General features: G+C 35.0%; 1 protein-coding gene across 1 annotated transcript in view; it reads left to right on the plus strand.

Annotated features, from left to right (window-relative positions):
- Positions 1-13,379: 13,379 nt before the first annotated feature.
- dpyda.1 (dihydropyrimidine dehydrogenase a, tandem duplicate 1) overlaps positions 13,380-26,783 on the plus strand; it is a 167,202-nt gene continuing 153,798 nt past the window's right edge. The window contains 2 exon segments of the mRNA XM_042752217.1: positions 13,380-13,436; positions 19,728-19,838. Coding sequence (XP_042608151.1) covers positions 13,380-13,436; positions 19,728-19,838 — 168 coding nt within the window.

The raw sequence follows: 26,783 nt of genomic DNA on the forward strand, positions 1-26,783 counted from the left end.
GGTTGATTTGTTTCTCACAAACACGCAGCTCTTCACTGCACAATACATTAAATGATGGACTCGAGTCATCTGAATTATTTGTGGATTATTGTGATGTTTTTATCAGCTGTTTCAACTCTCAATTCTGACGGCACCCATTCACTGCAGAGGAGTGGCATTCTGTGCATACAGAAGGTTTACTTACTGTGCACAGTATACATACTGCAAAAATAATGAGAGTAGTATGCTAGTGTGCTGTTTTGAACATATCCTCTGTGGGTGTGAGGATACTGGTTGTTAAGTTTAGGAAAGTGTTCCTGGAATGCTGCCATAACAAATTCTGTCCCACTAGTTGAATACAAATGATGTGTGATGCAGAAAAGTGTTGAAGCACAATGGAATTGTTGGCAATCATTTCAGTGGTATACACAGGATTTCTTTTAAACCATTTTGAAGTGTTTTAATGATATATTCATGCCTTAAGGGTTGTATTATGGACAGCTTCTGCATTCATTTGGCATTCAGCTCTCATCTACACTCGTATTGCGATCCAAACAAGCAGAGAACACACTGGAAATAATGGCATGTCCAGATAATCCAATTTCCCAGTTATTATACGGTTAGTTAGGTCTGAGTTGCAGACTGCAATGCTGTAATGCATCTCACAACCATGTGATTAATAAGCTGTAGTCCTAACCATGTGAGAATCACATGTCAGTTTATACCATTAACTAAATCAGGAGTATAAGGAAGTGTAGCTGTCCCTGTATTTCACTGTTACCTGTTTTGGCTCTGTGGCCTATACTTACAGTTCAGTCAGCTTTCTACTGACGTTTAGTCAATGTGACTGGCCGATTTTAACTTTATCCGTTGTTTTTCTTTCATTGAGTTGCAATAACGTGTCTGACAAAGAATTTTGACAGAGCTAAAATAGCAAATTTGATTTTATAGAAAAGTCACCAAAAAGCTTCACAAAAGGTTAAATTCAGAGTGCCAACTTCCAAGTGATAAAATTTATCAGCAGCCAAACACTGGTTCAAACATTTAGATTTAAGATTTGAGGCGAAGGTTGAGCTTGAACACGACTTGATTAAACACTTCGGAAACTTTTACAGCATATATCAGAAATGATAACACACAAGTGCTTAAACTGAAATGTTATAAACTCTTTAAAGCACTCTCTAGTTGTCTAATTTGTTTTGTACATAGATTTCATTCAACGTGGTGATCACCAGAGATGTAGATTTAGTGCTTTCATGGATAATTTGTGATGTTTTAATTTACATTTCCTTGAATACACAGCATTTCTAAAGAAAGTTTGATTGACTGATAACATAATTTAATTTTTTTAAGCAAACCACAGCTTTAAAGATGAAAGGAAATTCAGGGCAATTTCCTTCATGCATTTTCTCAAAAGCTACTTTGAAAAAATGTCTTGTGAAATACGTTATAAAAATCATTGTGAACTGAACTGAATTTCTCAATACATTTATTTTATTAAAAAACAGAATTTTAATATCCTTTGACATTTCCATTATACAAAAAGACAAACATTTGTTTTGTAGGTGCTTTTTTTATCCAGATTCAACAATGCAGCAGTAATATGTTTTAAAATTCTTTGTGCTACTTTCACTAAAGCTGTGTAACTGGGAGTAAACAAGTTAGGTTTATGCTTATTTTCTGTTCCAGCGCTCTAGGTTGTTCAACATGTGCATGTGTTTAGGCAAACCAATCAGATATCAGGCAGCATGTTGTTCTCGCTCCACAGGTAAAAACCCCCTTAGGTTTCAAAGCCAGAGATTTCAGAATATGCTTGCAGTGTTTAAGGATGCATCTGGTTTAGCATACTAGTGCTGGGGATCCTGAACTTTTTTTTTTTTTTTTTTAGATGTAAAATATTTTATCAAAGTACCCCCTGAGATTTTAAGGTAATATTTCAATAATTTTTACAATTCTTTAATATTGGTTAATAGTCATATGAAATGCAAGTAAACAGATAAAATACACATTTGATTTTAGTATGTAAGGCTGCATGACAGAATAGTGTAGCTGCTTGGCAGAATAGTGTAGTAGATGGCATTGCAGACATTTATAATTCTATACTTGTTAAGACAATTAAAAAAAGCATAGGCATCATTTACTTTTGCCATGGCCGATTTGCTCCCCACCATTTTCTGAAATAGCCTCTGGCAAGGATGTATCTAATAAAGAGGATATATCTCCAGTTGTTGAGTAGGAGTTTTCTTTTCATTGATGTGTTATATTACAGCAATGAGTGATGATCTTACATTTTGTTTTAATGTTTTACTGAATTGTTGTAGCAGAAAGTGACAGAAGTAGATTTAAGATGTGTGTATATGTATAGTAAAACCGTTTTTTTGGAATGAGGGGAGGTGGCTGATTTTAGAGAATTTAAATACATTGTTCACCAAAAATTAAAATTCTGTCATCATTTACTCATCCTCAAGTTGTTTTAAAGCTGTATGCATTTCCTTCTGTTGAACACAAAATAAATAAGGAAAATACAATTGAAGTCAATGGCTATCAGCAACTGTTAGGGTACCGACATTCTTCAATGTTCAACAGAAGAAAGAAACTCCTAGGTTTGGAACAACATGAGGGTGGGTGAGTGACATTTTTAGCTGAGCTGTCCATTTACAGTCCATTTTAATAGCACCCAATTATGGTTACATCCTTATTTAACATCACCATTTAAAGGGGATTTGCCCACTGTACCTTGCGTCTGCAGTCAGGTTGATTGTAGACATAATGGTGTTGGTTACGCTACGTAAGGTGGAAAATGTTTAGCACTTACTCTTGCCATGAAACTCGTTGCATGTTAATATGAGTAAAGATGGCTGCGTCTCCATGCTGGGCGACACTTATGCAACCTTTATGGAGAGCAGAGGAGAGTAAGTCAAGCCCTTCATTAGCATCTTTATTCAGGCCGTAATGACAACACTGACGTGACCTTCGGCTCTTCGCTGCACTTAAGACTGGGACTAAATGACTCCTGTCTGCCATTGAAAATGGCTTTCTAAATCTCATAATAATTGCCATCTCTGGAGCAATTAAATCCTCAATTTTTCTGCAGTTCTGTCAGATGTCTTATTTTAATATCCATCCGCACTTCTGAAAGCGCTAAATGTGGGGCCCTTTTGTGCACACATGTAGATTAATTAAAATCCTCCTGGACTGCTATTAGAGTTCATTAAAAACCCACAGCAATACAGCATTTAAACAAAGAGGTATGACTCCGCTGGCAGACCTCTGCGCCTCTCCCGGCCCGCGCTCTCATCAGACGTCTGGAACGCTGACAGGGGATTGCTCCAAAATAAAATGCAAATGAAATTTTATGGAAATAGTTGGCCACTCGAAAATCTTGCATGTTATTGCAAATCACTGAGGCTGCAAGCGCTCTGCTTTTTAACCCTTAAGACTGTAGCTGCAAAACATCTCGCATCTCCCTCACTCTGTTTACCCCCTGCACGATGTAGATGGAAATTTTGCATCAGGGATGGATGTTGGATGTTTTGAGTACAATTTGCGCCGGTTTACCACGCAGACGCTTCAGCTGCTTCCCTGCTGTTTGAGGTGAGGTCGCCTACAGGCAGACATTAGTCCTAAAATCGTGTTTCCTGATTATTTTATTGCCTAGTACGTGTGCAACTGGTATTTGCACCATTTATCAAAGCGTATGACAAACTGAAATCCTGTTAAAAGTCCGTGGCATTAACAAATAAATATTTGCTGCAAAGGTTGCCAAAAATGACAGTCTAAGAGGCGGAGACAGGCCATTCATAGAGAAATTATTGGGAGAAAAACAGAACCAGTCCAGCCTTCCAGTTAAAAGAGCCAATCATCTTTTTAATAGCATTTGCTTGCTGTAGAATGTTTATGTGTATTACCAGTGTTAACCTGAAAAATACCTAAAAAAAGGTTTTGTTTTAGCATCTTTTGGAGGTGATATTGGTAAAGAAGCATTTTTTTACTCTCATTATTAGCTGATTTTATTCTAAATTTGAAATATCAGTGTCAGTTTGTATACGAGTGCCCAGATCTACTGTAGTTCAAATGTCAAGTTCTTAGAAATGTACTTTTTGTGTTCATATTAGATTCATGTGGTTTTGATTTACATAAAAAAGTATTAATTTATGAGTCACATGGTGTAACCATTAACGCATTTTAATAAGACACTCAATGTTAAGAAAAATTAATGAAATTAATTACAATTTTCCAAGTATTTAATATATTTTAAAGGTATGAAGTAATTCATATAAATATAAAAAATGATTAATTCATAAATAAGTTAATAATTCTTTATAAATTCATAAATAATTTTAGGTAGTCAAACCACATGACATTTTACAACCTGAACTAAACAATAAATAAACAAAATTAAAATATTTTAAGTAATTTATATATTTATTATTTGTAATTTATATTTTTTTAATAATTCCTATAAATATTTTTTTATTATAGAATGTTTCTATATATTAATTATATTATGAATAATTTAAATTATAGAAAGTTTATATATATATATATATATATATATAAAATGTGTGTATGGGTCAAAGACGAAAAAGTGTTTAAGCATAAAAAAAGTGTAATACTGCTTTAAACTGTTGTAGTTTTTCCCCCAAAAAATCCAAAAAGATTTCTGTTTTATTTAATTGCAATTTTGTTTTTGTTTTTCTGAGCAAAAAATAAATATCATACTTTTCCCCTGATTTACAGAAGACACCCAGTAAAATGTCATTCAGTGTAACAATCTTGTCAGGCATATTTACAACAAAAATCAATTTATGACATATTAAAAGACTAATTACTTTCACCCCAAATACCTAATGAGTTGTAATTTTACATTTTTAACATTTGTCACTATCCTAGGTTTTGCCCATTTGTCAGTAAGAATTTTTTACTAATTTAAAACGCAATAAAATTTAGTATGCTCCATTATTCTTTTAGATATTTCAATATGTACACGTCAGAATAAGCATGTTGTTTGAATTTTTGCATAAATATTGTGTTACACTGAATGACAATGTAACATTATTTCAACCACATTTTGACATTTTATTCTCCAAAAACTTATTTGAAACCTTAAAAGTAGACATTTTACTTATATTTAATGTGCTTTATATGGACACAAAATCACTTTTGTACAATTCTTTTGATGCAGACATCTTAACGTCTTTGACCCGTATATATAAATGGCATAAAAGTTATTCAAAACCAATGAATCTAACATAAATACAAAGATTATATGTCTAAGAAATTGACACATTCAAATATTATTTATCTTTTGAACATTTGGAATAAAATCAGCTATATTGTGTGTTGTTGAATAAACCAATAGATATGGGTCAATGATATGACGCTTATGTTACTGAAACCTCGACAGCATTTTGGAGATTTTCAGCTGTGTTTGTATGCCACTGAGCAAACTGACTTGCCTCAAAGCGACTTTGATTCCACCCTGCTGTGTGTCATATTTTGATTGCCGTCTCTGTTTCAGATGCAGGCAGGCCTGCGCGTGGCGTCTTGTTTGGTGAAGTGCTGGATCAGTAATTGCACCTCTGCCAGAGTTGGGTCAGACTGCTCTTGTAATCAGTCAGTACAGCAGAGATGGTATGGAGGGGTTTGTCACAGAGCCACCGTTCCTTGAATGCAAGCAGAGAACCTTCTGCAAAGCCAGCACATACCTGGCCGCACGATTCATCCCACCTCCCCCTCTTCCTTTGATCCCCCAGGGGGGGCCGTACACATTCATCTGATCACATGTGACCCCTCTGTCTGCTGCAATCTCTGTCTGCAAACTCAATCCCCCTCAATGGAGTTCATCGCCCAGTCCCCCTCAGGCCAGTCGGCTCGTTTACACACCCAAGAAGCATGTGGCATATTGAACCTTTTTTTCCTTTTCCCAATCCACTCTCTCTCTCTCTGTTTCTGCACTGAGAGCAGATAAAGCCTCGGTCATCAAGCCCTGATTCTTTACAGTTCATTTCCCTTCTGTTTCTCTGCTAATTGTTTTTCGAGCTTCAACACGGCCAGGGACCATTTCAAATGCTGCATAATGAGGCTCTGGCGCATATTGGCCATTACTGAATTAAAACGTCTCGCAGGAGGAGTGGCCAGACGTGCCTGATGCTGTGCCGTGAGTGGCTGGGAATGTTGATTGACAGGCTGAGGGGAGGGTTTTAGGCTGGTCTAGCTGGCACAGAGAGAGGGAGAGCAAACGATTCATAAGCTCCTGACTGGCACCTTCAGACGCCCTCTGCAGGACGGATAAGAGACAAACAAAAAGCATAGATTGCCTTAAAGAAATAGTTCACCTAAAAAGAAAAGATCTGTCATAATTTACTCACTCTGTATGAATTTATTTGCAACTTTGAAAAATTATTTTAGTGTACAAGAAAAAAAAAATCACTCAAGAATTGCTAGTAAATTTCATAAATTATTACAAAGAATCGGAAAGTAACACATCGAAACATGAAATTTTTAAGTCGAAAGACTGAAGTTATATTTTTGTTTTAATTACAACTTTGAAAAATATTTTTTGCTGACTGTGGAAGAAAGCGGCTCAGACATTATGCTAAATATCTGCTTTTGTATTGCACAGAAGAAAAAAATCATCCACATCTGAAAAGCTGTAAGGGTGTGTACATGATTAAATATGTTAACTTTAGAGTGAACTACCTCTTTGACCATTTAATTGCCTTGTATGAGGTATAGCGAGGAAAGAGAACATTTGATTATGTTTGTATCATCCATTTGGTCAAATTTTACTATCCGTATTTTGTTCATTCTCATATTTCCCTTGCTGTCCACCCACATTTCCCAGCAAGCAAAGTTTACAGCCTTCAATGCCTCGGCAATAGGGAAGGCTTGAGTGATCTGTATGTATTTTTTGTTTTATTCTCAGTAGAGAAAGTCAGACAAGACTTTGCTTTCACTGCCTGACTCCAAAATCATTTCTCTGTACTCTGAAGTTGCTGACTTATAATCCATATGACCATTTTTTTATGAACCGAAATGTCTTGTTTTGAAAGATTCAAGGTTAGGAAGGTTCCTCTGGTGTAGACATGAATAATGTGAAGGCTTGACCATTTCAAAAATGAGCTAAATGACTCACAAGCTCCTTTATTTAACTAAATGTACCCAGTGTTGTTTATAGTTGTTTTATTGACGGAAGTAATATCATGCATGAAGGATGACAGCTGTTTATGAGTTTCAGTGATTATATCAATATTATGCTCAGTAAATCAATCTATAATGACAGTAAATTAATTAGATAATGAAAAATATATGTTTAAAAAGTCATTTTTGGGAAACAGTGTCATTGGTGCCAAAACATCTGATTATTCGAGTTTATTATCTTATTTATTCTATTTTTTTTTTTTTTAATTTTTTTTTTTTTTGATATTTCTTATATCTTTTTTTTTCTATATTTGAATTTGTTAATGCTTAACCATTTCAAAGTCGGGAAGTCATGGCCTCATGGTTAGGGTTTTTGGATTTTGACTCTTAAGGTTTTTTTTTAGAGTATCGGGCCGGCAATGCCATGACTGAGTTGCCCTTGAGCAATGGTGTGTATAGTGGAACTGAACCCCGACCTCCCCGCATAAATGGCTGCCCACTGCTCCGGGTGTCTGTTCACGGTGTGTGTGTGTTCACTGCTGTGTGTGTGCACTTTGGATGGGTTAAATAGAGAGCACGAATTCTGAGTATGGGTCACCATACTTGGCTGTATGTCATGTCACTTTTTTACTTTAACTTTTAAAGAAATCATATTTTTAAAATCACATTAATTTTAGCAAATAGTGCCATTTTTAATCACTATTTTAATCATTTAAAAACATTAATTTTGAAGAAATATTTTCTCTATCGAAACGTTTTGCATCCTACTACAATTGTTTATTTATTTTTTAATTTTACTACATTTTTAGGGGTTGATTGATCTGTTCAAAACTATCTAGGTAGAATTCATTTAATAAACTTGATTTAAAAATCAGAAAAAATATGAATTTGATTTAACAAACAAATTGACCAGTTTTCCTAAGAAAACAATTTGATTTTAATTTTATTTTTTTATTTTTTTTTGCATTACGTATACTATTGTATACTATAGTAAACAAAGTTCAGTAGCCTGTTAATTATATCTGTAGTACCTTAAGGAGATATAAATTTCTCCACTTCCTGAGAATCTGTCTGACATACCTCTGACAGAGAGAGAGAGACTATTTTATTATTTTCAGGTTTTCAAGTGGACTAAATATTTGGTGCTGTTGAAGTACATCAGCCCAGATGAAAATTTGATGCGTTATGCGTATCTGTGTCTCATATACTGTTCTGAAGCTTATAGAGCAAATTATATTTAAAGCCTGGGTTTGATACTGCGGATCTTTATGTTGCGCTAACGGTAGATCAATATGTGGAAATTCCCCTATTGATCTGAGCCAAAGACAGAACAGGGTGGCAGCTTGCCAGCTGATGTTTAGTTATTCTCCACTTTTTTAGCTTTAAACTATTCCCTGTTCAAGGGATTAAGGTGTTATAGAGTTAAATTTTAGCTGCATGTTCACACCGTATACGCTAAGAACAGAAGTGCCTCATGCATACTAAGGTATTGGAGGTTCTCTGGTTTGCACCAAGAGGACGGTGAATGTAATTTATTGCACAATATGGTGCTTTTATTGATTAGACAGCAAAAGGGCAGTACCAGCTGCTCTGCTAATAGCCGTATAAATGTTTCAAGCATGTGTCACCACCTTAAATCAGCCCTGGGAGAAAAAAAATTGCAGTGTGCTGCTCTTAGGACATGAACCCAGATCAAATTGTAGATGGGTCTGTTACTATTCTATCAGTGTGTTTAAGAAATAGTTCACACAAAAATGAAAATGATATAATCTGTAATTTACCCTAATGTCATTTTAAACCTGTAGACTTGCTTTCTTCCATGTAACACAAAATGAGACTTTTATTAGAATGTTTATGTTGCTTCTGTGTATATAATGAAAGTGAATGTCCAGCTCCAAAAATGACATAAGCTCCATAAACATAGTTCATATGACTTATGCACTATATTCCAAGTCATATGTTTGTTTGTTTTTAACTGAAAAAAGGTTTCATGGTTTCCATAAAAATGTGAAGTAGCACAACTATTTTCAACATTTATAATAATAAAAAAATATTCTTGATCACCAAAGCAGCATATTAGAATGATTTCTAAAGGATCATGTGACACTGAAGACTGAAGAAGTAAATGCTGAAAATTCAGCTTTGCATCACAGCAATAAACTACATTTTTAAATATATTAAAATTGAAAACAGTAATTTTGAATTGTAATAATATTGCTTTTACTGCTTTTTGATCAAATAAATAAATGCAGCTTTGATGATTCTTTCAACATTAATGTTCAAAACTGGGGTCAGTAAGGTATTTTTTTGTGAATTGTATGTTCAGGTATGAGATCAGGGATGCAAAACGTTATTGGTTCAGATTTTTTAGAGAAAGATTTTCAGTGAATAACAACTTAAATTTCTTTTTTAAATAAGTTTGGTTATTTTGGACCTTTTGTAATCAAGGAATCCTTTTTATTTTATTTTTGTTTTTATTTTATTTTATTTAAAAAATAATATTTTATTTAGTTTTCTTATTATTTTGATTATTTTGTCTTATTTTATTTTTTGTCTTGTCATTTTATTTTGTTTTGTTATATAAAAATATGAAAATATTTTGTTAAAGCAAAACAATCTATGGCACAAAGATATGTTTAGAACAAAGTACAATGAGTACAAAGAAATGTTTAGTGATGTATTTTACTAATATTCATTTGTTATATGCAATAGAGCAACACATTCCAAGTTAATGATTTAAACTTTGTTTATGCAGGGCAATATGCGGGTTGTTTAAAAGCAATGCCGGTATATTCACTTATGATTATCCACACATGCAACATAAATAAGATTTTGCCATTGTATTACATTTTTGCTTTTTGTAGAAGCTTTCCAAGTTCATTTAAATGATACAAAGTGGTTCGCTCCATGTGCACTTTGGTACAGAATTCAGCCCGGGCTTGAGCCCCACATTAATTAGCACTTGCAGCTGAGTTTGAGTTGCCATTTCCCGTTGTCCATCATAAAGACTCCCTATCTGATTTTCTCTGAGGGGCTGCAGTTTGCCTGATGTGGCTGGGCAGCGCTGGTTATTGATCTTCCATCTGTTTGGGCTGCGTGATCAGTGGAGAGTGATAAAAACAGACGCAGAGGCTCCCACGTTGAACCATCTAAGCCATGCAAATGGGTCTGGTGCGGAAAGGGCTGTCAGCACTACCATGCTCATGGCCCTCTCCGACCACAAAGGTCATGCATACGACGGGGAATATGGAATTTTTTTGTTTTAAATATTGTTTGATAACACACTTAGCCCCTGTTTGGCTTTGGCTCCTCAAGGACTGCTGAATAACTGCAAAAATCCATGCCTGACTCAGACTGTCTGCGGCTCTGGCATTTATCAGCTGTGCTGCGGCGAGAGTTTTGTCTGGGGAGCGAGAAGCCTCCTGGATGTTTGTGCGAGCGAATGCCCAGTGCTTAGCTTGTACAGTATTTGTGTTTATACTCTAAATCTGAATGTTGTTTTCCTTCTGAGCCCTAAAGATGCGTCTGCTCTCTTGTGGAACGATGTTTTAAGATGTGAATGCTGCCCTGCAGTGTGTACAGTAGTACTGATTGTTGAGGGATGAATGCATATTTCATCTCATGCATGGTGTTGATCTCATTGGTGTCTTTACATCACAGAGCAGAGTCCTTCCTACATTTGGTGAAAGATGGAAAACCTTTAAAGGGATAGTTCACTAAGAGTAAATTGTATGGAGTTCCAAAATAGTATGATTTTCTTTCTTGGGTGGAACATAAAAGGAGAAGTTTAGCAGAATGTTAAAGCTGCTGTTTTGAAGAACTGAACTTATAGGAATGTTTTCAGACTGCATCCTGCTATAGTGCTCTGTCTGTTCTAAGATCAGTGAACTCTTTTGATATGAATGGTGCTTGCTTGGACTGTAGTATTAAGTACAGAAGATGTAGCAGACAGGTAGCTTCCTCTCTTTCTTCATCCAAACATTCTGTAGCTGAGGCAGAGTAAACATCTGTCAGGCATCATTAGCGTTTGCTTTAGCCCAGTTCCAGCATACATCTGTTTTTCTTGTACATTTTCCACTTGAGGAGAGAGGGTCAATATCAAGCTGGAAACAAGAATCTAGTTGCAAAATTGCATTTTTACTTACTTTAGTTTAGTGTTCCTGAACAAATTTTTGAAGATAAGAATACATATATTAACCAATATATTAATTTAATATATTAATTTAATTTAATTTAATTTAATTTAATTTAATTTAATTTAATTTAATTAATTTTTTATTTTATTTTATTTATTTATTTTTTTGCAGTTTAACTGTTAATTCAATACACTGAATGTGTTTGGGTATATATTTTTACAACTAGTTGAATTTTATTTTTTTTTTTTATTTATATTCTGTTATTTTTTGTCAAGGAATCTTTATTTTATTTTATTAAATATAAAAATATAGCCTATATTTTATAATATATAATTTTAATGAATACTAAAAATAGTGCTGAAAAGATTATTTGATTATTTAGTGTTTTATTGGTAATTTTTTAAATTGTTTAATTTGGTTTTATTTAGTATTTTATTTTTTGCCTTGTAATTTTATTTTGTTTTCAAAATATAAAAGAAATAGAAATAATGACTGTCTAAAAAGTAAATTTTGGCTATAGAAAAAGTTTTGAAAGCTCTTTTCAATTATTGCAGGGAATAGCAATGAGGTGGTCTGAAAGATTATAAATGTTCAAACACAATTAGCATCTGCTGCCCAGTGGGAGGACAGGACACAGGAAAGTCACACTTTATTAATTAAGAAATGTTCTCTGCCCAAAACAACTCCAGTGATCAGATCAACAAGAGGTGGTCAAAAACAAACAGCTATTAGAAGAGTTTAAACAGTGACGTTAGAAAAGTATACAGTATCTGCATAATAGATACATGTAATTAATTAAAGGGTTAGTTCACCCAAAAATGAAAATTAGACTGTGTTTGAAGCATCCTAGGTGTATATGACTTTCTTCTTTCAGACGAATCCAGTCGGAGTTATATTAAAAATTGTCCTGGCTATTTCAAGCTCTGTCAGTGCAGTCAGTGGGTGTTGCAGTTGAACAGTCCACAAGTCGTCAAATAAAGTGTGCGCATCCATAATAAAACGTGCCTCACATTGCTCTGGGGGGTGAAAAAAGGCCTCTTGTAGTGAATCCATGCGTTTTTTAAAGAAAAATATCCATATTTCAAACGTAATAAACACTTTTCTCTCACTTCCGACATCTGTCAAAAGCGGCATAATCATATGTTTCATGATTTTAATTAATTAGACATGCTTTTTAATTAATAAAATTTAATTTAACTATTAAAAAGGAGTTAAATTTAATAATAATAATAATAATAAAACAATACAGAACAATTAAAACGGAAAAAATCAAATGGATTTCATAGGGCCCTAACTATACTGCGCCCCCCAGTTTGGGAACCACTACTTTATTCTTTTAAATGGATACATTAATTGTGTTTATTATATATATATATATTATATATATATTATATATATATATATATATATATATATATATATATATAATATATATAAACATATATATTTTATTAAAGTGGAAATCAGTTTACTAAATAATAAACTTGACTCACTGCTTCACTTCCACTTTAAAGAGATATTTGTGTTGTTTATTATTTTTATTTATGCTATTTATAATTTTTGTGCAATTACTTTCCTGTCAGTTGAGTTTGTGGCAAAACCTGTAGTGTTTACATGTTGTTTATTACCACATAAAATTTATTAAAATAGATGTTTAATTTCATGCAGTACAAGTTGATTTCAAAATGCACCTACATTCTTTGCATTTTGTGTTTTTCAGTTGAATAAAAGACAATTTTTCCCTATATATTTCATCATTGAGGATTTCTTTTAAAAAGTCTAAAAATCTCGTCTCATCTCGTTCTCGTGAACCCGGTCTCACATCTCGTCTCGTCTCGTGGGATAAGTGTCTCGTCACACCCCTAACATTTATCTATGCAGATATATTTTTCTAACGTCACTGTTTAAACTCTTATAATAGCTGTTTGTTTTTAACCGCCTCTGGTTGATCTGATCACTTGAGTTGTTTTGTGCAGAGAACGTTAATTAATAAAGCATAGACTTTCCTGTGTCCTGTCCTCCCATTGGGCAGCAGATGCTAATTGTGTTTGAACATTTCTAATCTTTCAGACCACCTCAAACAAATGCCGTATTTCTATCGCAAGCCTGCTTTTGAACCTGATGAATGCGCCACAGGACGAACATGGAGGACAAACTGGAGTAGTTAGAAACGTGGAGGTTAGTTGTTTTTGCGTCACTGCTGCCCCAGGTTGATTACAGTCCCCGAATCCCATTAGGATTTCTCCTTCGTAGATCAACCTTGTTATTAGCTCCCGGTTTTACTTAAGGGTTTGGCCCAAAGAGAATATTTTATTTTTTTTTGCTGAATACTATATAAAAACGGATAAGTAATGTTGTCTGTAACACACTGTAAAACCCGAAGAGGTGGATTTTTATTGTTTCGGCCTGTATCTCACACAGTGCTTTAACTACATTTTATTAGGTGTGAAATTAAAATATTAATAGGCTGATGTCTAGCTTTAGGAAGAGCGGGACGTTTGTAGAGGCGCTAGAGTCGAGCGCCGCGGGAGAGAGGCGGGTTACCCAACGTCTGTGGGCCCTTTTAACATCTCATACCTCTGTATGAAATAGACTTTCATCTTGCCTACTGTGAAAATATTAAAAGACGAAGCTTCATGTGTTGTCACATTGCCTGCGGGACACTAATTGCAGTTGGTCGCCGATGTTGTTGGGAAAGGTTGAAAAGAGAAAGAAAAATATCTCAAAGTGACTGAGGAACTTGAAAAAGAGAATGTTGCTTTGTGGTGCCTTCAAATCAATTAAACGGGAAACATTTAAGGAAATGACATCATCAATGGGGCCTTAAAACTATAAAAGGATTAAAAGCACTTAGTAATAAATACACATTATGTGCTGTACCACCACCGTTTAAAATAATTTTGTTCATACAGTATATGGACTTTTACATATGTTTTCTTTTTCTGTTTTAAATAAATTCAGTTCTTTTTAAACTTCTTTCCTCAAAGAATCCTGAAAAAAGTACTGGATCATGGTTTCCATAAAAAATATATAATATAATAAATATATATAAAAAACTATAATATAGCAGCACAAGCTTTTTCAACATTGATAATATTAAGACATGTTAAGAAAATTATCATATTAAAATAATTTCTGAAGAATTGTGTGACACTGAAGACTGGAGTAATGGCTGCTGATAATTTAATAAATTGCATTTTAAAATAAATTAAAATAGGAAACAGTTAATTGAAATAATATTTCACTGTTTTTATGGTATTTTTGTTTAAATAAATGCAGCCTGGGTGAGCATAAGACTTATAAATAAATAGATAAATAAATAAAAAAAAATTAAAAAATCTATTACAAACAATATTTATATTTATTATTTATAGAGTATATTTAAATATTATTTTCATTATATTTGTTACTTATAAATTGTTGGTATTTATTTTTTACTTTAATATTTGAGTGTTTTTATTTTTGGAAACAGAAAGTGTGCGCTGTATATTTACAGTACATGACATTTTTTTTCATGTATTTTTTAATTAGCCTACCTGTAGGGTATGAAGACAGATTAGTCTCAAATATAATTCACGCAAAAAACACGATTCACACATGCGTAGACAATTTCACATGCATGAAACCTAATTCACGTACACACAAAAAAAATTCACGTGCGTGAAAAAAAAATATACATTCACAAAAAGCAATTCACATGCGCAAAATAAAAATAATATATTCATAAAATACACTTTCACAAATGCAAAACACAATTCGTAGATATACAACTGTGCACAAAAACCTTTGAATGTTTAAAATGTACGAGTGTCTGAATGTACAAATCGTCATTTACTATGAATCCACTCGGATTTGTGTGTGTGTGTTTTTGAGACTTTCCTGGCAGAGCTCTCTTCCCACGTGGGTCTGTCGTACTCTTTAGCCAATCAGATGCGAGCTTACCATTCAACCAATCATATCATAAGCCACCGAGAGTGCATTCAAGGAGCACAATTCTGCGCACACCTTTTGCGCAATATGGATTAATTAGAACGTAAATTAAGCCTTTACATCAGTAATCCCATAGACAGTAAAAGAAATGGACACAGCGACCCAATTGGAACTCAATTGAGACAAGTGAAGCCCATTTTTAGCGATTTTTAGAACTTCCGTTTCTGACGCTCAGACTCAAACTAAGCTTGATGACGTCAGCAACCTGTCTGACAGATGTAAATCTTCTAGTAGCTGTGCGTGCAAACTGCCATCGTTAATCTTGCAGAGACTGCGAGCTTGAGCGGGGAGTTCTTTGGCGTGAGTGAGCAGGAGTAAGTATTCTGATTAATTATTTTGTATAGTATTTTAAAATGTAACGCCAGGGCTTCTGTGGGCTTCTCTCTTGACGTCTCCCCGATTGCCTGCGAGCTTCTGATGCACTCTCAGTGGCTTATGATATGATTGGTTGAATGGTAAGCTCGCATCTGATTGGCTAAAGAGTACGACAGACCCACGTAGGAAGAGAGCTCTGCCAGGAAAGTCTCAAAAACACACACACACAAATCCGAGTGGATTCGTAGTATATGACGATTTGTACATTCAGACACTCGTACATTTTAAACATTCAAAGGTTTTTGTGCACAGTTGTATATCTACGAATTGTGTTTTTGTGCATTTGTGAAATGTATTTTATGAATATATAATTTTATTTTGCGCATGTGAATTGCTTTTTGTGAATATATTTTTTTTTTCACGCACGTGAATTTTTTTTTGTGTGTACGTGGATTAGGTTTCATGCATGTGAAATTGTTTACGCATGTGTGAATCGTGTTTTTTGCGTGAATTATATTTGAGATTAATCTGTCTCCATAGTAGGGTGTTTACGATTGCCTAGCAACTTGTTGCATTAACCATTTATAAAAATCAACCTTTGTACGATCACATTTCATCTCTTTTACAAAAGCTTCAAACTGTGCTCTTCCAATCAGAAATCACAAGGCCACAATTGTGTTTTCGTACAGGCATCTGAATTAATGTGTTGAACTGAGACGGGATGTGATTACGGATTGGTTTGGCCGCTTGCCTGCAGGAGCACTTGGTCTCTGGCGCTGAGTGGGCCAGTCCTGATTGTAATGGAGAGGTGTGAGCCAGTGTGTTTGTTGTCAGGACGAGAGGGGAGACGCTGGAGAGGGGGCGCAGAGAGACACTCAGCTTTGATTAAAGGGAAGTGGCCTCGGGTAGACCCCGGCCACTCTGAGAGCCTCAACTACACCTGTCATCTACAGCAAAGAAAGAGAGAAAAATGTCATATTTACAGTATTGTCTGTCTTTTTCCTCACGTGCCATGAAAGGTTTTGTAGCAGCATTTGCTGTTGAGTGGAAATTCCTGTACATAGTAGGAAATGTGGATTAGAATACTTTATTCACAATATAAAAACATTACTGCAATAACCCACAGCGCACACATTAACCAGTCCCAGCTATATTGTTGCTATGTGGTTGCTAGGGTGCTGTGGGTAATTGCAGTAATGTTGTTATATGGTGAGTAAAGTGTTCTAAATGATTTTAATGTGTTGCTATGCGGTTGCTAGGGTGCTGTGGGTAATTGCAAAACATTGTTACACGGTGAGTAAAGTGTTCTAAACGGTTTTAATGTGTTGCTATGTGGTTGCTAGCGGTAGATTGTAGCGGTAGATGTTGCTATATGGTGACCATCATGTTCTAAATGGTTTTTAATGTGTTGCTAGAGTGTTGCTATGTGGTTGCTAGGGTGCTGTGGATAACTGGCAATAACAGTGTTAAATGGTGAATGAAATGTTCTAAATGTTTTTAATGTGTTGCTATGCAGTTGCTAGAATGTTGTCATGTGGTTGCTAGGATGCTGTTTGTAGTTGTACATTGCTGGATGGTGAAAAAGATGGTTTTAACATGCTGTTTCTGTATGCAGTTGCTAGAGTGTTGTTGTGTGGTTTCTACTAGGGTGTTGTGGGTAGTTTAATTGCTATAGGCCTATGCGACTAAAGTATTCTAAATAGGTTTTAATGTGTTGCTATGCAGTTGCTAGAGTGTTGCTAGGATGCTGTGGGTAGTTGCAATAGGTTGCTACGGTAATAAAACATTTGTTAATTATGTTGCTATGCAGTTGCTAGGTGGTTACTAGGGCATTGCTAAGATTTGTTGAGCTGTTTCAGGTGGTTTTCAACATGTTGTTATAGTGTTGGTAGGTGGTGTTCTGAATGTTTCTTAATATATTGCTGTGCTGTTAACTAGGTGGTTACTCAGGGCATTTGCTACTGTAAGTGGTTGCTGTAGATGCATTCAGTTCCTGAGTGTTTCGCAAAGAGGCTTCTATGAAGTTTTAATGTTGTGAGTGATTAAATAGTGTTGCTATGCAGTTGCTAATGTGTTGTGATTGGTTATTTAACATGTTGCGAGGTTTTTGATAGGTAGTTGCTATGGTGATCTAAATGGTTTATGTGTTGTTATGCAGTCGGGTTGCAGTTGGCAGCTTGGGCGTTGTTAGGTTGGTTGTCAGGGTGTTTTTAACAATAATTTTTTTTAGAAGTTGCCATAGTGTTGCTAAGTTCTGACAAAGAACTTTTATATTACAAAAATTTTATGTTTCCCCATTCAAAGAGATAGGAGTTGCACTTGCATGCCCGAGAGGCGGTTCAAAGAGATGGCCGCCGAGTGACATGACTTGTCTTAAAAGGACTTTGGTTCTGAACAGTTTTTATTGTGTTGCTGATGTTGTTAGGATAGTGTGGATGTTGAAGTAGAGTTGCTGTGCAGTTGCTAATAGACCAATTCAGCGTTTGCAAACAGTGAGGATTTTTGTGGGGGAAGCCTATCTGGTGGCTGAAAATGACACTTTTCAAGTAGCAGTTTATGGAAGCCATGGGATAAAATAATAAAAAAGTTAAATTTGAGTTTATATTTTAAAATTCTGACCTAATGCTCGCAATTCTGAGATTATATCTCATAATTCCGATAAGGAAAAACAGCTCATCATTATTTCTTTCTAGTATTCCTGTAGCTCAAGTGGTAGAGCATTGCGTTAACAAGTGCAAGGTAGGGGGTTCAATTCCCCGGGAACACATGATAGGTAAAAATCGATAGCCTAAATGCACTGTAAGTCGCTTTGGATAAAAGCGTCTGCTAAATGCATAAATTTAATTTAATTTAATTTTCTTTTCTCCTTGGCTTAGAATCATGAGTTTATATCCCACACTTCTGGCTTTTTTCCCTCGGAATTGACAAACTCGCTATTGTTGAGTTAAACAAGTTATAAAGTCCGAACTAGGAGATATAAACTTGCATTTGCAAGAAAAAAGTCAGAATTGTGAGAAAATAAATAAATGTTATGCAAAATGTTAATAGTAATAGGTTTAAATAGTGTAACTGTAGGCCTAATACAATACGTCCCCTATGTGAACTACATATGTGAATATTATGTACACCTATTGTTTAAATTAAATTTCTGCATTGAAAGTAGAGTAATCATAGCAGTTTTCATCTATAGTCTGTCCATTTAAATATCTGTGTTTAGCTTCTAATGACGTCTTTGATGACAATATTCTATAAAAATGATTTGCATTCCGATTCTGACATCGCAAAAATATTTGTTTTCTCTTATTCACTGGATTTTACCCGTTGCCTCCACTTGTTACCAGTGTTTTTTTGCCACCACTTTGCGCGCGCAGCTGCAAGTGATGTAACTGTAAAGTCTACTCCAAATTGGTCTATACGTTCTGGTTTATTTTAAACATGGATGCTAGGGTGTTTTTTTTTTTTTCCTTTTCTTTCTGTCTGTTTATTGTCTGTCAGGTAAGAAAACACACACTGTGCAGTAGGAATTACACAAAGTTTAACACATAATACGTAAATGTATTATACACAGAAGTTTCAATTCTCAGGGTTAAGGGTTGTTCAGATCACTAATACTAATTATTAGCAATAATAATAGTGAATCTGCCTTGCAATCAAAACTAAATACCCCTCTTGAAATTCTCTAGAATCCTTTTGTGATGTTACATGCACGGCTGTGTGGGAAGCTGACATTGTGTGAATGCTTGTGCATGTTTTTGCAGAAGAATTGCATATTTTGAAAGCGAATGAGTTTGAAGGTCAGCTGTCTGCATCTCTCCAGTGTGAAACGATGCTGCGGCATGTTAGTTTAGGAATGACAAGCATCTGCTAAACTCACTCTTGATTCTTTAAAGACAGCCTGTTGGCATGCTTTTGATTCGTCCTCAGAACTCTCTTAATTGTTCAGCTGTGAAACTTAAAGCTTGCTATTTTCCCAGAGCGCTGGAAATGTCCTTGCCGAGATTCACATTTGTTCAAGTACAAGAATGTGAGTGGGAGTGTTCAGACACACACACACACACACACACACACACACAAGCAAAAGCCATTGTGTGTCACAAGTTACGCATAAAATGAAACTACTTTATTGCACCTTGACTATCTCTCTCTCTCTCTCCATCTATTCAGAGTATCCTGGCCTTGAATCCTCGGGTCAAGACTCACGCTGTGCTCCTCTCTACCGCGACCAAGAAAATGGAGAAAAAACACTGGTAAAGAAACGCAGAGAAAGGCTGTGAGGTGCGTCTCCTCCATCACCCTCAACCCTCATCTTTTCAGCTGCCCCTCAATAGGGCTCTCACTGACCAATCAGCCGGGGAAAAGAGGAACTTAGTGTTGTTTCCAGATTTAGATGGGCTGTTTCCTGGCTCTGGACCCATCTGTTTAGCTTTCTTCGGTAGATGCTTTTTTAACCTTTCGTTTGGCCTTGTTGAGAAATCGGCAGCTGTGTTCGGCACCACAGCCGCAAAAACTCAAGCTGAATTTGTCCACATACATCCTCTTAAACTCTCAAGCTTAAATTCTCTCATAGTCAAGACCTTCAGATAGTCAAAACTTTGTCTTTAATATTATTATATTATATTATATTATATTATATTATATTATATTATATTATATTATATTATATTATATTATATTATATTATATTATATTATATTATATTATATTATATTATATTATATTATATTTTATTTGTCTTTACAAATTATAATATTAGCAATACTTTGAGTGAAAATACCAAGGCTGCCAGTACTTATATTGTCATTATCAATACCAATGGCTGTAGTTGCAACATTTTTGCAAAATTAAAATGAATTAAATAATTAAATGATTTATTATAGGCATTAAGCATTTTATTATCATTTTATATTTGAAAGCCATTATTTATAACATTTATAGTTATAAATACAATAGACCTAATTTACAATATTTACAATAGACCTAAGCTGCAAATTGTCAGACTGCTGTTTTTGTTTACCATTTATTAACACCAACGTTTTAACTTTTAATTTAAAATCAATTTAAATAATAAAACTTGCAGCAAATGTCACATAAATCCATTATGTAAAATGTCAAAATTAGATTTGTTTTAAAGTGAAATACATCCAGACAAGCAGAGCAATTAATAGTATAATTTTTATACCAAATAAAACATTTACATTTTTTTTTAAAAAACTTGTTCCCTCTTTAGAGTAAAAAAAGGTAAAATTATAGAAAAAAATGTGAATATAACATTATCGTAAAATATAAATTTGTATAAATATAATTATATAAAATATAATTTCTATATAAATGTATTATTTTTATTTATTATAAAACTATTATAAAATATATATATATATATATATATATCTATATATATATATATATATATATATATATATATATATATATATTTTTTTTTTTTTTTTACTCTGAGGTGGAAAAAGACTTCCATAGAATTCACTATGTGCACAAAACATATAGATGCTTGCTTGTTGCTTGTTGCGATTGCAGCTGAACTAGCTAGATTAACATGGAGGATATTAAATGCATATATTAAGATAAGATAATATATTAAGCATTGTTTGCTTAGGTATGAGGTCTAAAACACTTGTAGCTACAAAAACTCAACTTAAATGTAACGCTATTGTCCCCTTGAGCAATAAGATGTGTTACCAAACAGTGACGCAATAATTCACATTATGTTTATTGAACGCCTGCATTCAGGTCTTGCATGCACGTGCATTGAAAACTAAAAATATTAAATGAACATACTAGTTAAATACAGGCTCACACATGCAGCTCTATTGACTTCCTGTGAGCAGGTATTTCATCATAAGACAAGAACGTGTGAGCTGCACTCGCTAACACACACGCTCAGACAGTCGCTCAAACGTAATTATCTTACGATTTCAGGCACATGCCATCAAAGTCTCACGAATATCTCCTCAGACCAGTGTGCGATGGGAGGGTTTGTGTTTTTTGGCAGGTGGCGTCTATGCCTTGTCTGTCCTTTTAAAGGAAACTGAGCCTCCTGCTTGTTTGATGTGGAGACACAACAAGATGGAGGTGTTTTGTAGAGGAGATTATCTACTCCCCGCTGACAGCACTGTTGCTAAGTACAGCTGCCTAATTCATCATTCTAATCAATGGGGATGGATCGCAGGCCTGATTTAATTCATAAAGGCTCTGTGCTATAGATTGAACATATGGCATGTGAGTTTACTGTATCAGGAGTATACATGTGTAGCTTTTACCATGCTATGCTTGTGCAAATACACTACTGGTCAAAAGTTTGGGATAATTAGGAGCTTTTGAAAGAAGTCTCTTATGGTCACCAAGACTGCAGTTTTGACGTGTAATATTTTTTTATATATATTATTTATTAAATGTATGGTAGTGTTAATTCTTAATAATGGTTCTTATTATGATCAAAGTTTTTGCTGCTTAATATTTTTTTGAAGAAACCATGATATTTTTTTTTTTTTTGTTATTTCATTCATGCATTAATTCTTAATAATGGTTCTTATTATGATCAAATTAATTGGTTCCTTCCTTTCTTCTTATTTTTCTTTCTTTCTTTCCTTTTCTTTTTTTCTTTTCTCTGTTTTACCTTTTTCTTTCTCTTCTTCTTCTTTTCTTTCTTTCTTTCTATCTTTTTTTCTTTCTTTCTTTCTTTCTTTCTTTCTTTCTTTCTTTCTTTCTTTCTTTCTTTCTTTCTGTTGAATGGTTTTCATGGTTCATAGTTTCCACAAAATATTATACATCTTAATTATTTCAGACTTTTCACCTGTAGTGTTTATGCATTACGTTTTAAAGACATGGAAGTTGGTGTTGTTCTTTATGCACTATATATCAGAATTTGCAGCAAAGTCAGTGTTAAAGCTTCCACATGCTTTTTGCCTGCCTGTGTTCCGTGCAATGCATTTCTCACAGTCAATTCACCAATAAATGTCAGAGGTACGGAGAATGCTGAGTCTGTGAAGGCGCTCGTGATTTTCCATATGGATCGTCTGCTACAGATTTATCTTCTTCATAAAGAAAAAGCAATGAACGTTTTAGTGATCCTTAAAATAACTTTTGTAGGGATTCGGAAGCGGCATCATAATTGTCCTGCAGAATTGTGCTGGATCCCAGAGGAGCTGTAAACATAGTTTTTACAGGGAATCCATGAGTGCAGGGTGTCTATAGTTTCCAAGCGAGTTCTCCAGAAAATACGGTGGCATGTAGTCAGCCGTTATCTCGCTCCATCAGGGCTCAGGTGCCTGGGCATTTCCTCAGGACACCTGTAGCACACTGTCAGTGAGGAGATTTGGCTACACCTCCCTGCAGGAGACGTCTCGTATGGGAACATCTAGCTCTGTTTGGTGTCTTTCTGCTTCAGTAGCACAGGTTGAGGCTGGAGATAATCTACCAAAACAAAAAACAAGTCCGAGTTTTGCAGCAGCTGCGGAGATAGAAGTGGAAACACTCTTGGTGTGCTTTTTTTTTTTGGATAACGCCACTGTTGGTTTTGTTTTATTTTTTTTTATTTATGTTTTTGTACGGTTTAATGAGTTTTAATGTTTTTTCAGATGGTTTTAGGCAAGACAAGAAGGGGGTGGAAAGTAGAAAGCAATGGGCACAAAAAAGAGAGGCTTTTCAAGTGTCTCAGTAGGTGCATTCACATGTTATTCAGTGTAAATGTACTAGCATTTCTTTAGAGGTCATGTGTGCCTGACTCTTGGTGAAATGCTGGCAAATCAGCTTAGGAGCAAATTCACTACACATTTGTGCTACCTTTACACTACCTTTACCTTTAAACATCTACCAAGGGCACAGGATGGGATGATCGGAAGGCCCTGTAACCACGCAGATTGCTGTATGACTCTGTGTATGTGGCTTGTGACCTTCTTCCTAGTACTCAGCTCTGTTCCCTGTCATTGGCTGGGGCTTTATAGTTGGGACTGCTTCTAGTTTATTAGGCATCAGAGCTAATTGCTTTAATGAGACATGATGAAAGGGAAGGAAGGGAGAGGAAAAACTTAATTTGAATCATTTCTGGAATTTGTTAAATAATTCAAATTGGCTTTCATAATTCCTGTTCCGCGCCAGGTCACCGCTGAGGTCCAAAGATGGAGTGTAAACTGAATATCTTAAATAGATTTTCCTTTATAGCCCAATCATCCTGCGTCTTCCTTGAATCTAGTCTCGACCTCACACTCATTAGATGAATAAATTACGGACAAATTACCACAGTTTGAGCGCTAACAGTTTTCTAAGTGATATTAGGGTTCTTTGAAGCTTTTAAAGTAATTATGTTTTTACTTAAAAAAAAAAAAAAAAACATCCGTTTTAGGAATTTTGATGTCTAATGGAGTCTATCTATCTATCTATCTATCTATCTATCTATCTATCTATCTATCTATCTATCTATCTATCTATCTATCTATCTATCTATCTATCTATCTATCTATCTATCTATCTATCTATCTATCTATCTATCGTTATATAGATCCATCCATCCATCCATCCATTCGTCCGTCCGTCTGTCCATCCATCCAGAAATCCATCCATTCGTCCGTCCGTCCGTCCATCCATCCATCCATCCATCCATCCATCCGTTACATCTATCGTTCTAACTACCAGTCTATCATTCTATCTACCATACTGTCTGTCTGTCTTTATAGATATATAGTTTTATAGGCTATATTTCATCATATAGTTCCATCTGTTCATCTATCTATCTATCTATCTATCTATCTATCTATCTATCTATCTATCTATCTATCTATCTATCTATCTATCTATCTATCTATCTATCTATCTATCTATCTATCTATCTATCTATCTATCTATATAGTTCCATCCATCCATGTTTCTTTCATGTTTTATTGTATCCATTGTTACATCGATCTGTCAGTCTGTCAGTCTGTCGTTCTATTATTCCATTCAACCATCCATCCATGCCTTTTTATTCTGATGTAATTTAAGTCTAACGTAAGAAATACATCTCTTCTTTCATTATTATATATCTCTCTATTTTGTATGTTACAGTTGCCAAAGCAATATCCAGCACTCATAGTCTGATCACCCATTATATCACTACCATTGTTAAAGACAATTTTTCCTTGAAAACATCACGCACCAACATGTTTCGTTAAAACATGGCTTTTGTTGTAAGATTTAGATTTGTTTTTGATAGGAGGTGACCTATGAGGTTTACTCTGCATCATAACGAGCCCCATCCACTTTGAATTTACATTGGTCCTTGTAACAATGTATAGAACATTTAAATATATTCTGATTGCCTGTGAACTGTTGCTTAACAGTTTTATGTTAATTTTCATTACTTCGTTTGGACATTGTGTTAACTTTACTCCAACACCAACTGGCCAACATCCAATGATATGCACTAGCCTGGTCAATGTATTACTTTAGCACAGGCTTTAGTCTTAAGCAGTGAATTAAAGTGTGTGTAAGCGCTCAGTAGGGCTTCAGCTTAATATTGTCAATAGTGTGCAATGTGGAAAAAACAATAGAACCCATCACAGAAATATTCTTTAGTTTAATTATAAAATTCCTTTTTGTGTGTTTTGGGCATTATTCCAATAGGAATTACTGTTGTTCTATTGTTTCCCATCTGCCAAATTACATCCCACCAATTGAATCCATCAAATACCAGCAGACACCATTATAGTTTACATTAAACACCATTATAGTTTACATTACAGCCAATATAATTCCCGATTATAACCCTTAAATTCATTAAATTTTCTATTGTGTTTTGGGAGGGATTCTATGTTTTATTTAGCAGGGAATATTATATTTGCATTACTACTTTTACAGAGTTTACTTAATTATTGAATTTCACAGGAAGGATTAGTTCATTTTGTGTAAATAAAGAACTGTATTACTTTAGTCAATTATTAAAGAATTACATAGGTTACATAGGCTGATTTATTCATTTTTAAGTATTTGGGATTTTAAGAACAAGTGAAAAATGTGCTAAATGTTTCATTTCATTCAAGTGAAATTAGCAAAGCAGTTAGACTGAATTTACACTCGTTTTAAATGTGGAGCCAGGCGCGAGTTGACAAAAGTTGCACGCGTGTGTCAAGCCTCATCCATATTGCCAGATGCGCTCGTGGAGACGTGCGGTGCAGAGTCGTGCACGAGTATAACCGAACATTGCGAGACAGGCTGCGTGTGTGTGGCAAGTTTAAATGGCTCCTCCGTGAGACGCAGCAGAGAGGAGTGAGTATGAGAAGCATTCAGAGATACAGGTTATGTGTGCGGTCTTCTGAATTGGGAATAGCGAACATGCATTATAAACTTCTTTCAAATTAGAATCTGTTGAAGAGATAAAAAGTGCAAGATAATGTTCATGTACTAATAAAAACATCTAAGAATATATCTTTTATTCTCCGGTACTGAAAGCAGAACCGATAATGCAGCTCTTGATATGTGTTGTGACACAGCTCTTGTAAATTAACGTTACCTTTTTTGTTTGGTGTCTGTCATTTCCAAGCCAAAGTAATTTCATATTACATAAGTTTTGTTTAGTATTAATTTGCCTAACTATCGATCTGACCCTGTAGTTACCATAATCACACACACACACACACACACACACACACACACACACACACACACACACACACACACACACACACACACACACACACATATACTCCCACTTTCCCACTTTTTTTTTATGGTGGGTATTTATGCAGTTGGTTAGAGCAGAGCTGATTGGGGAGAACGGAGATGCGCTCACTCTATTGGTTAGTAAGACTGCCACTCAAGGCTGGCAGTCATGCATATGCTCTGGAACAGAGTAATATCGCGATCACATCGCAGGCTTTGCGATTAGCAAAATCGCAAGGTCTCAAATGGCGATTGCGATTCGATTTCGATTAATCGCACAGCTCTAGCGCTCATCTCTAATTACCTGGCACAACTATCGATCACCGGCTTCTGAGCCGATATCGGCTCTACTGTGTTAGAATGTAAGTTTCGGGTGAGAAATGGTGCAGTGATCCATGCGTTTTATCTGCTGGAACATGCAAACCTCAACCCCCCCTTCCCCAATGCCACCCATCCCATAATGCCACACTTTTCTCCTTTTCCTCACAGGATTTAGCCTCCACTACATGGATTAGAGCACCGCATCCGCCGACTAATCCATTCAGGCGAAGGGGAGGAGATTACAATGTTGGG

This window comes from Cyprinus carpio, chromosome B24, assembly GCF_018340385.1.
Source record: "Cyprinus carpio isolate SPL01 chromosome B24, ASM1834038v1, whole genome shotgun sequence".
In the NCBI taxonomy this organism is placed as follows: domain Eukaryota; kingdom Metazoa; phylum Chordata; class Actinopteri; order Cypriniformes; family Cyprinidae; genus Cyprinus; species Cyprinus carpio.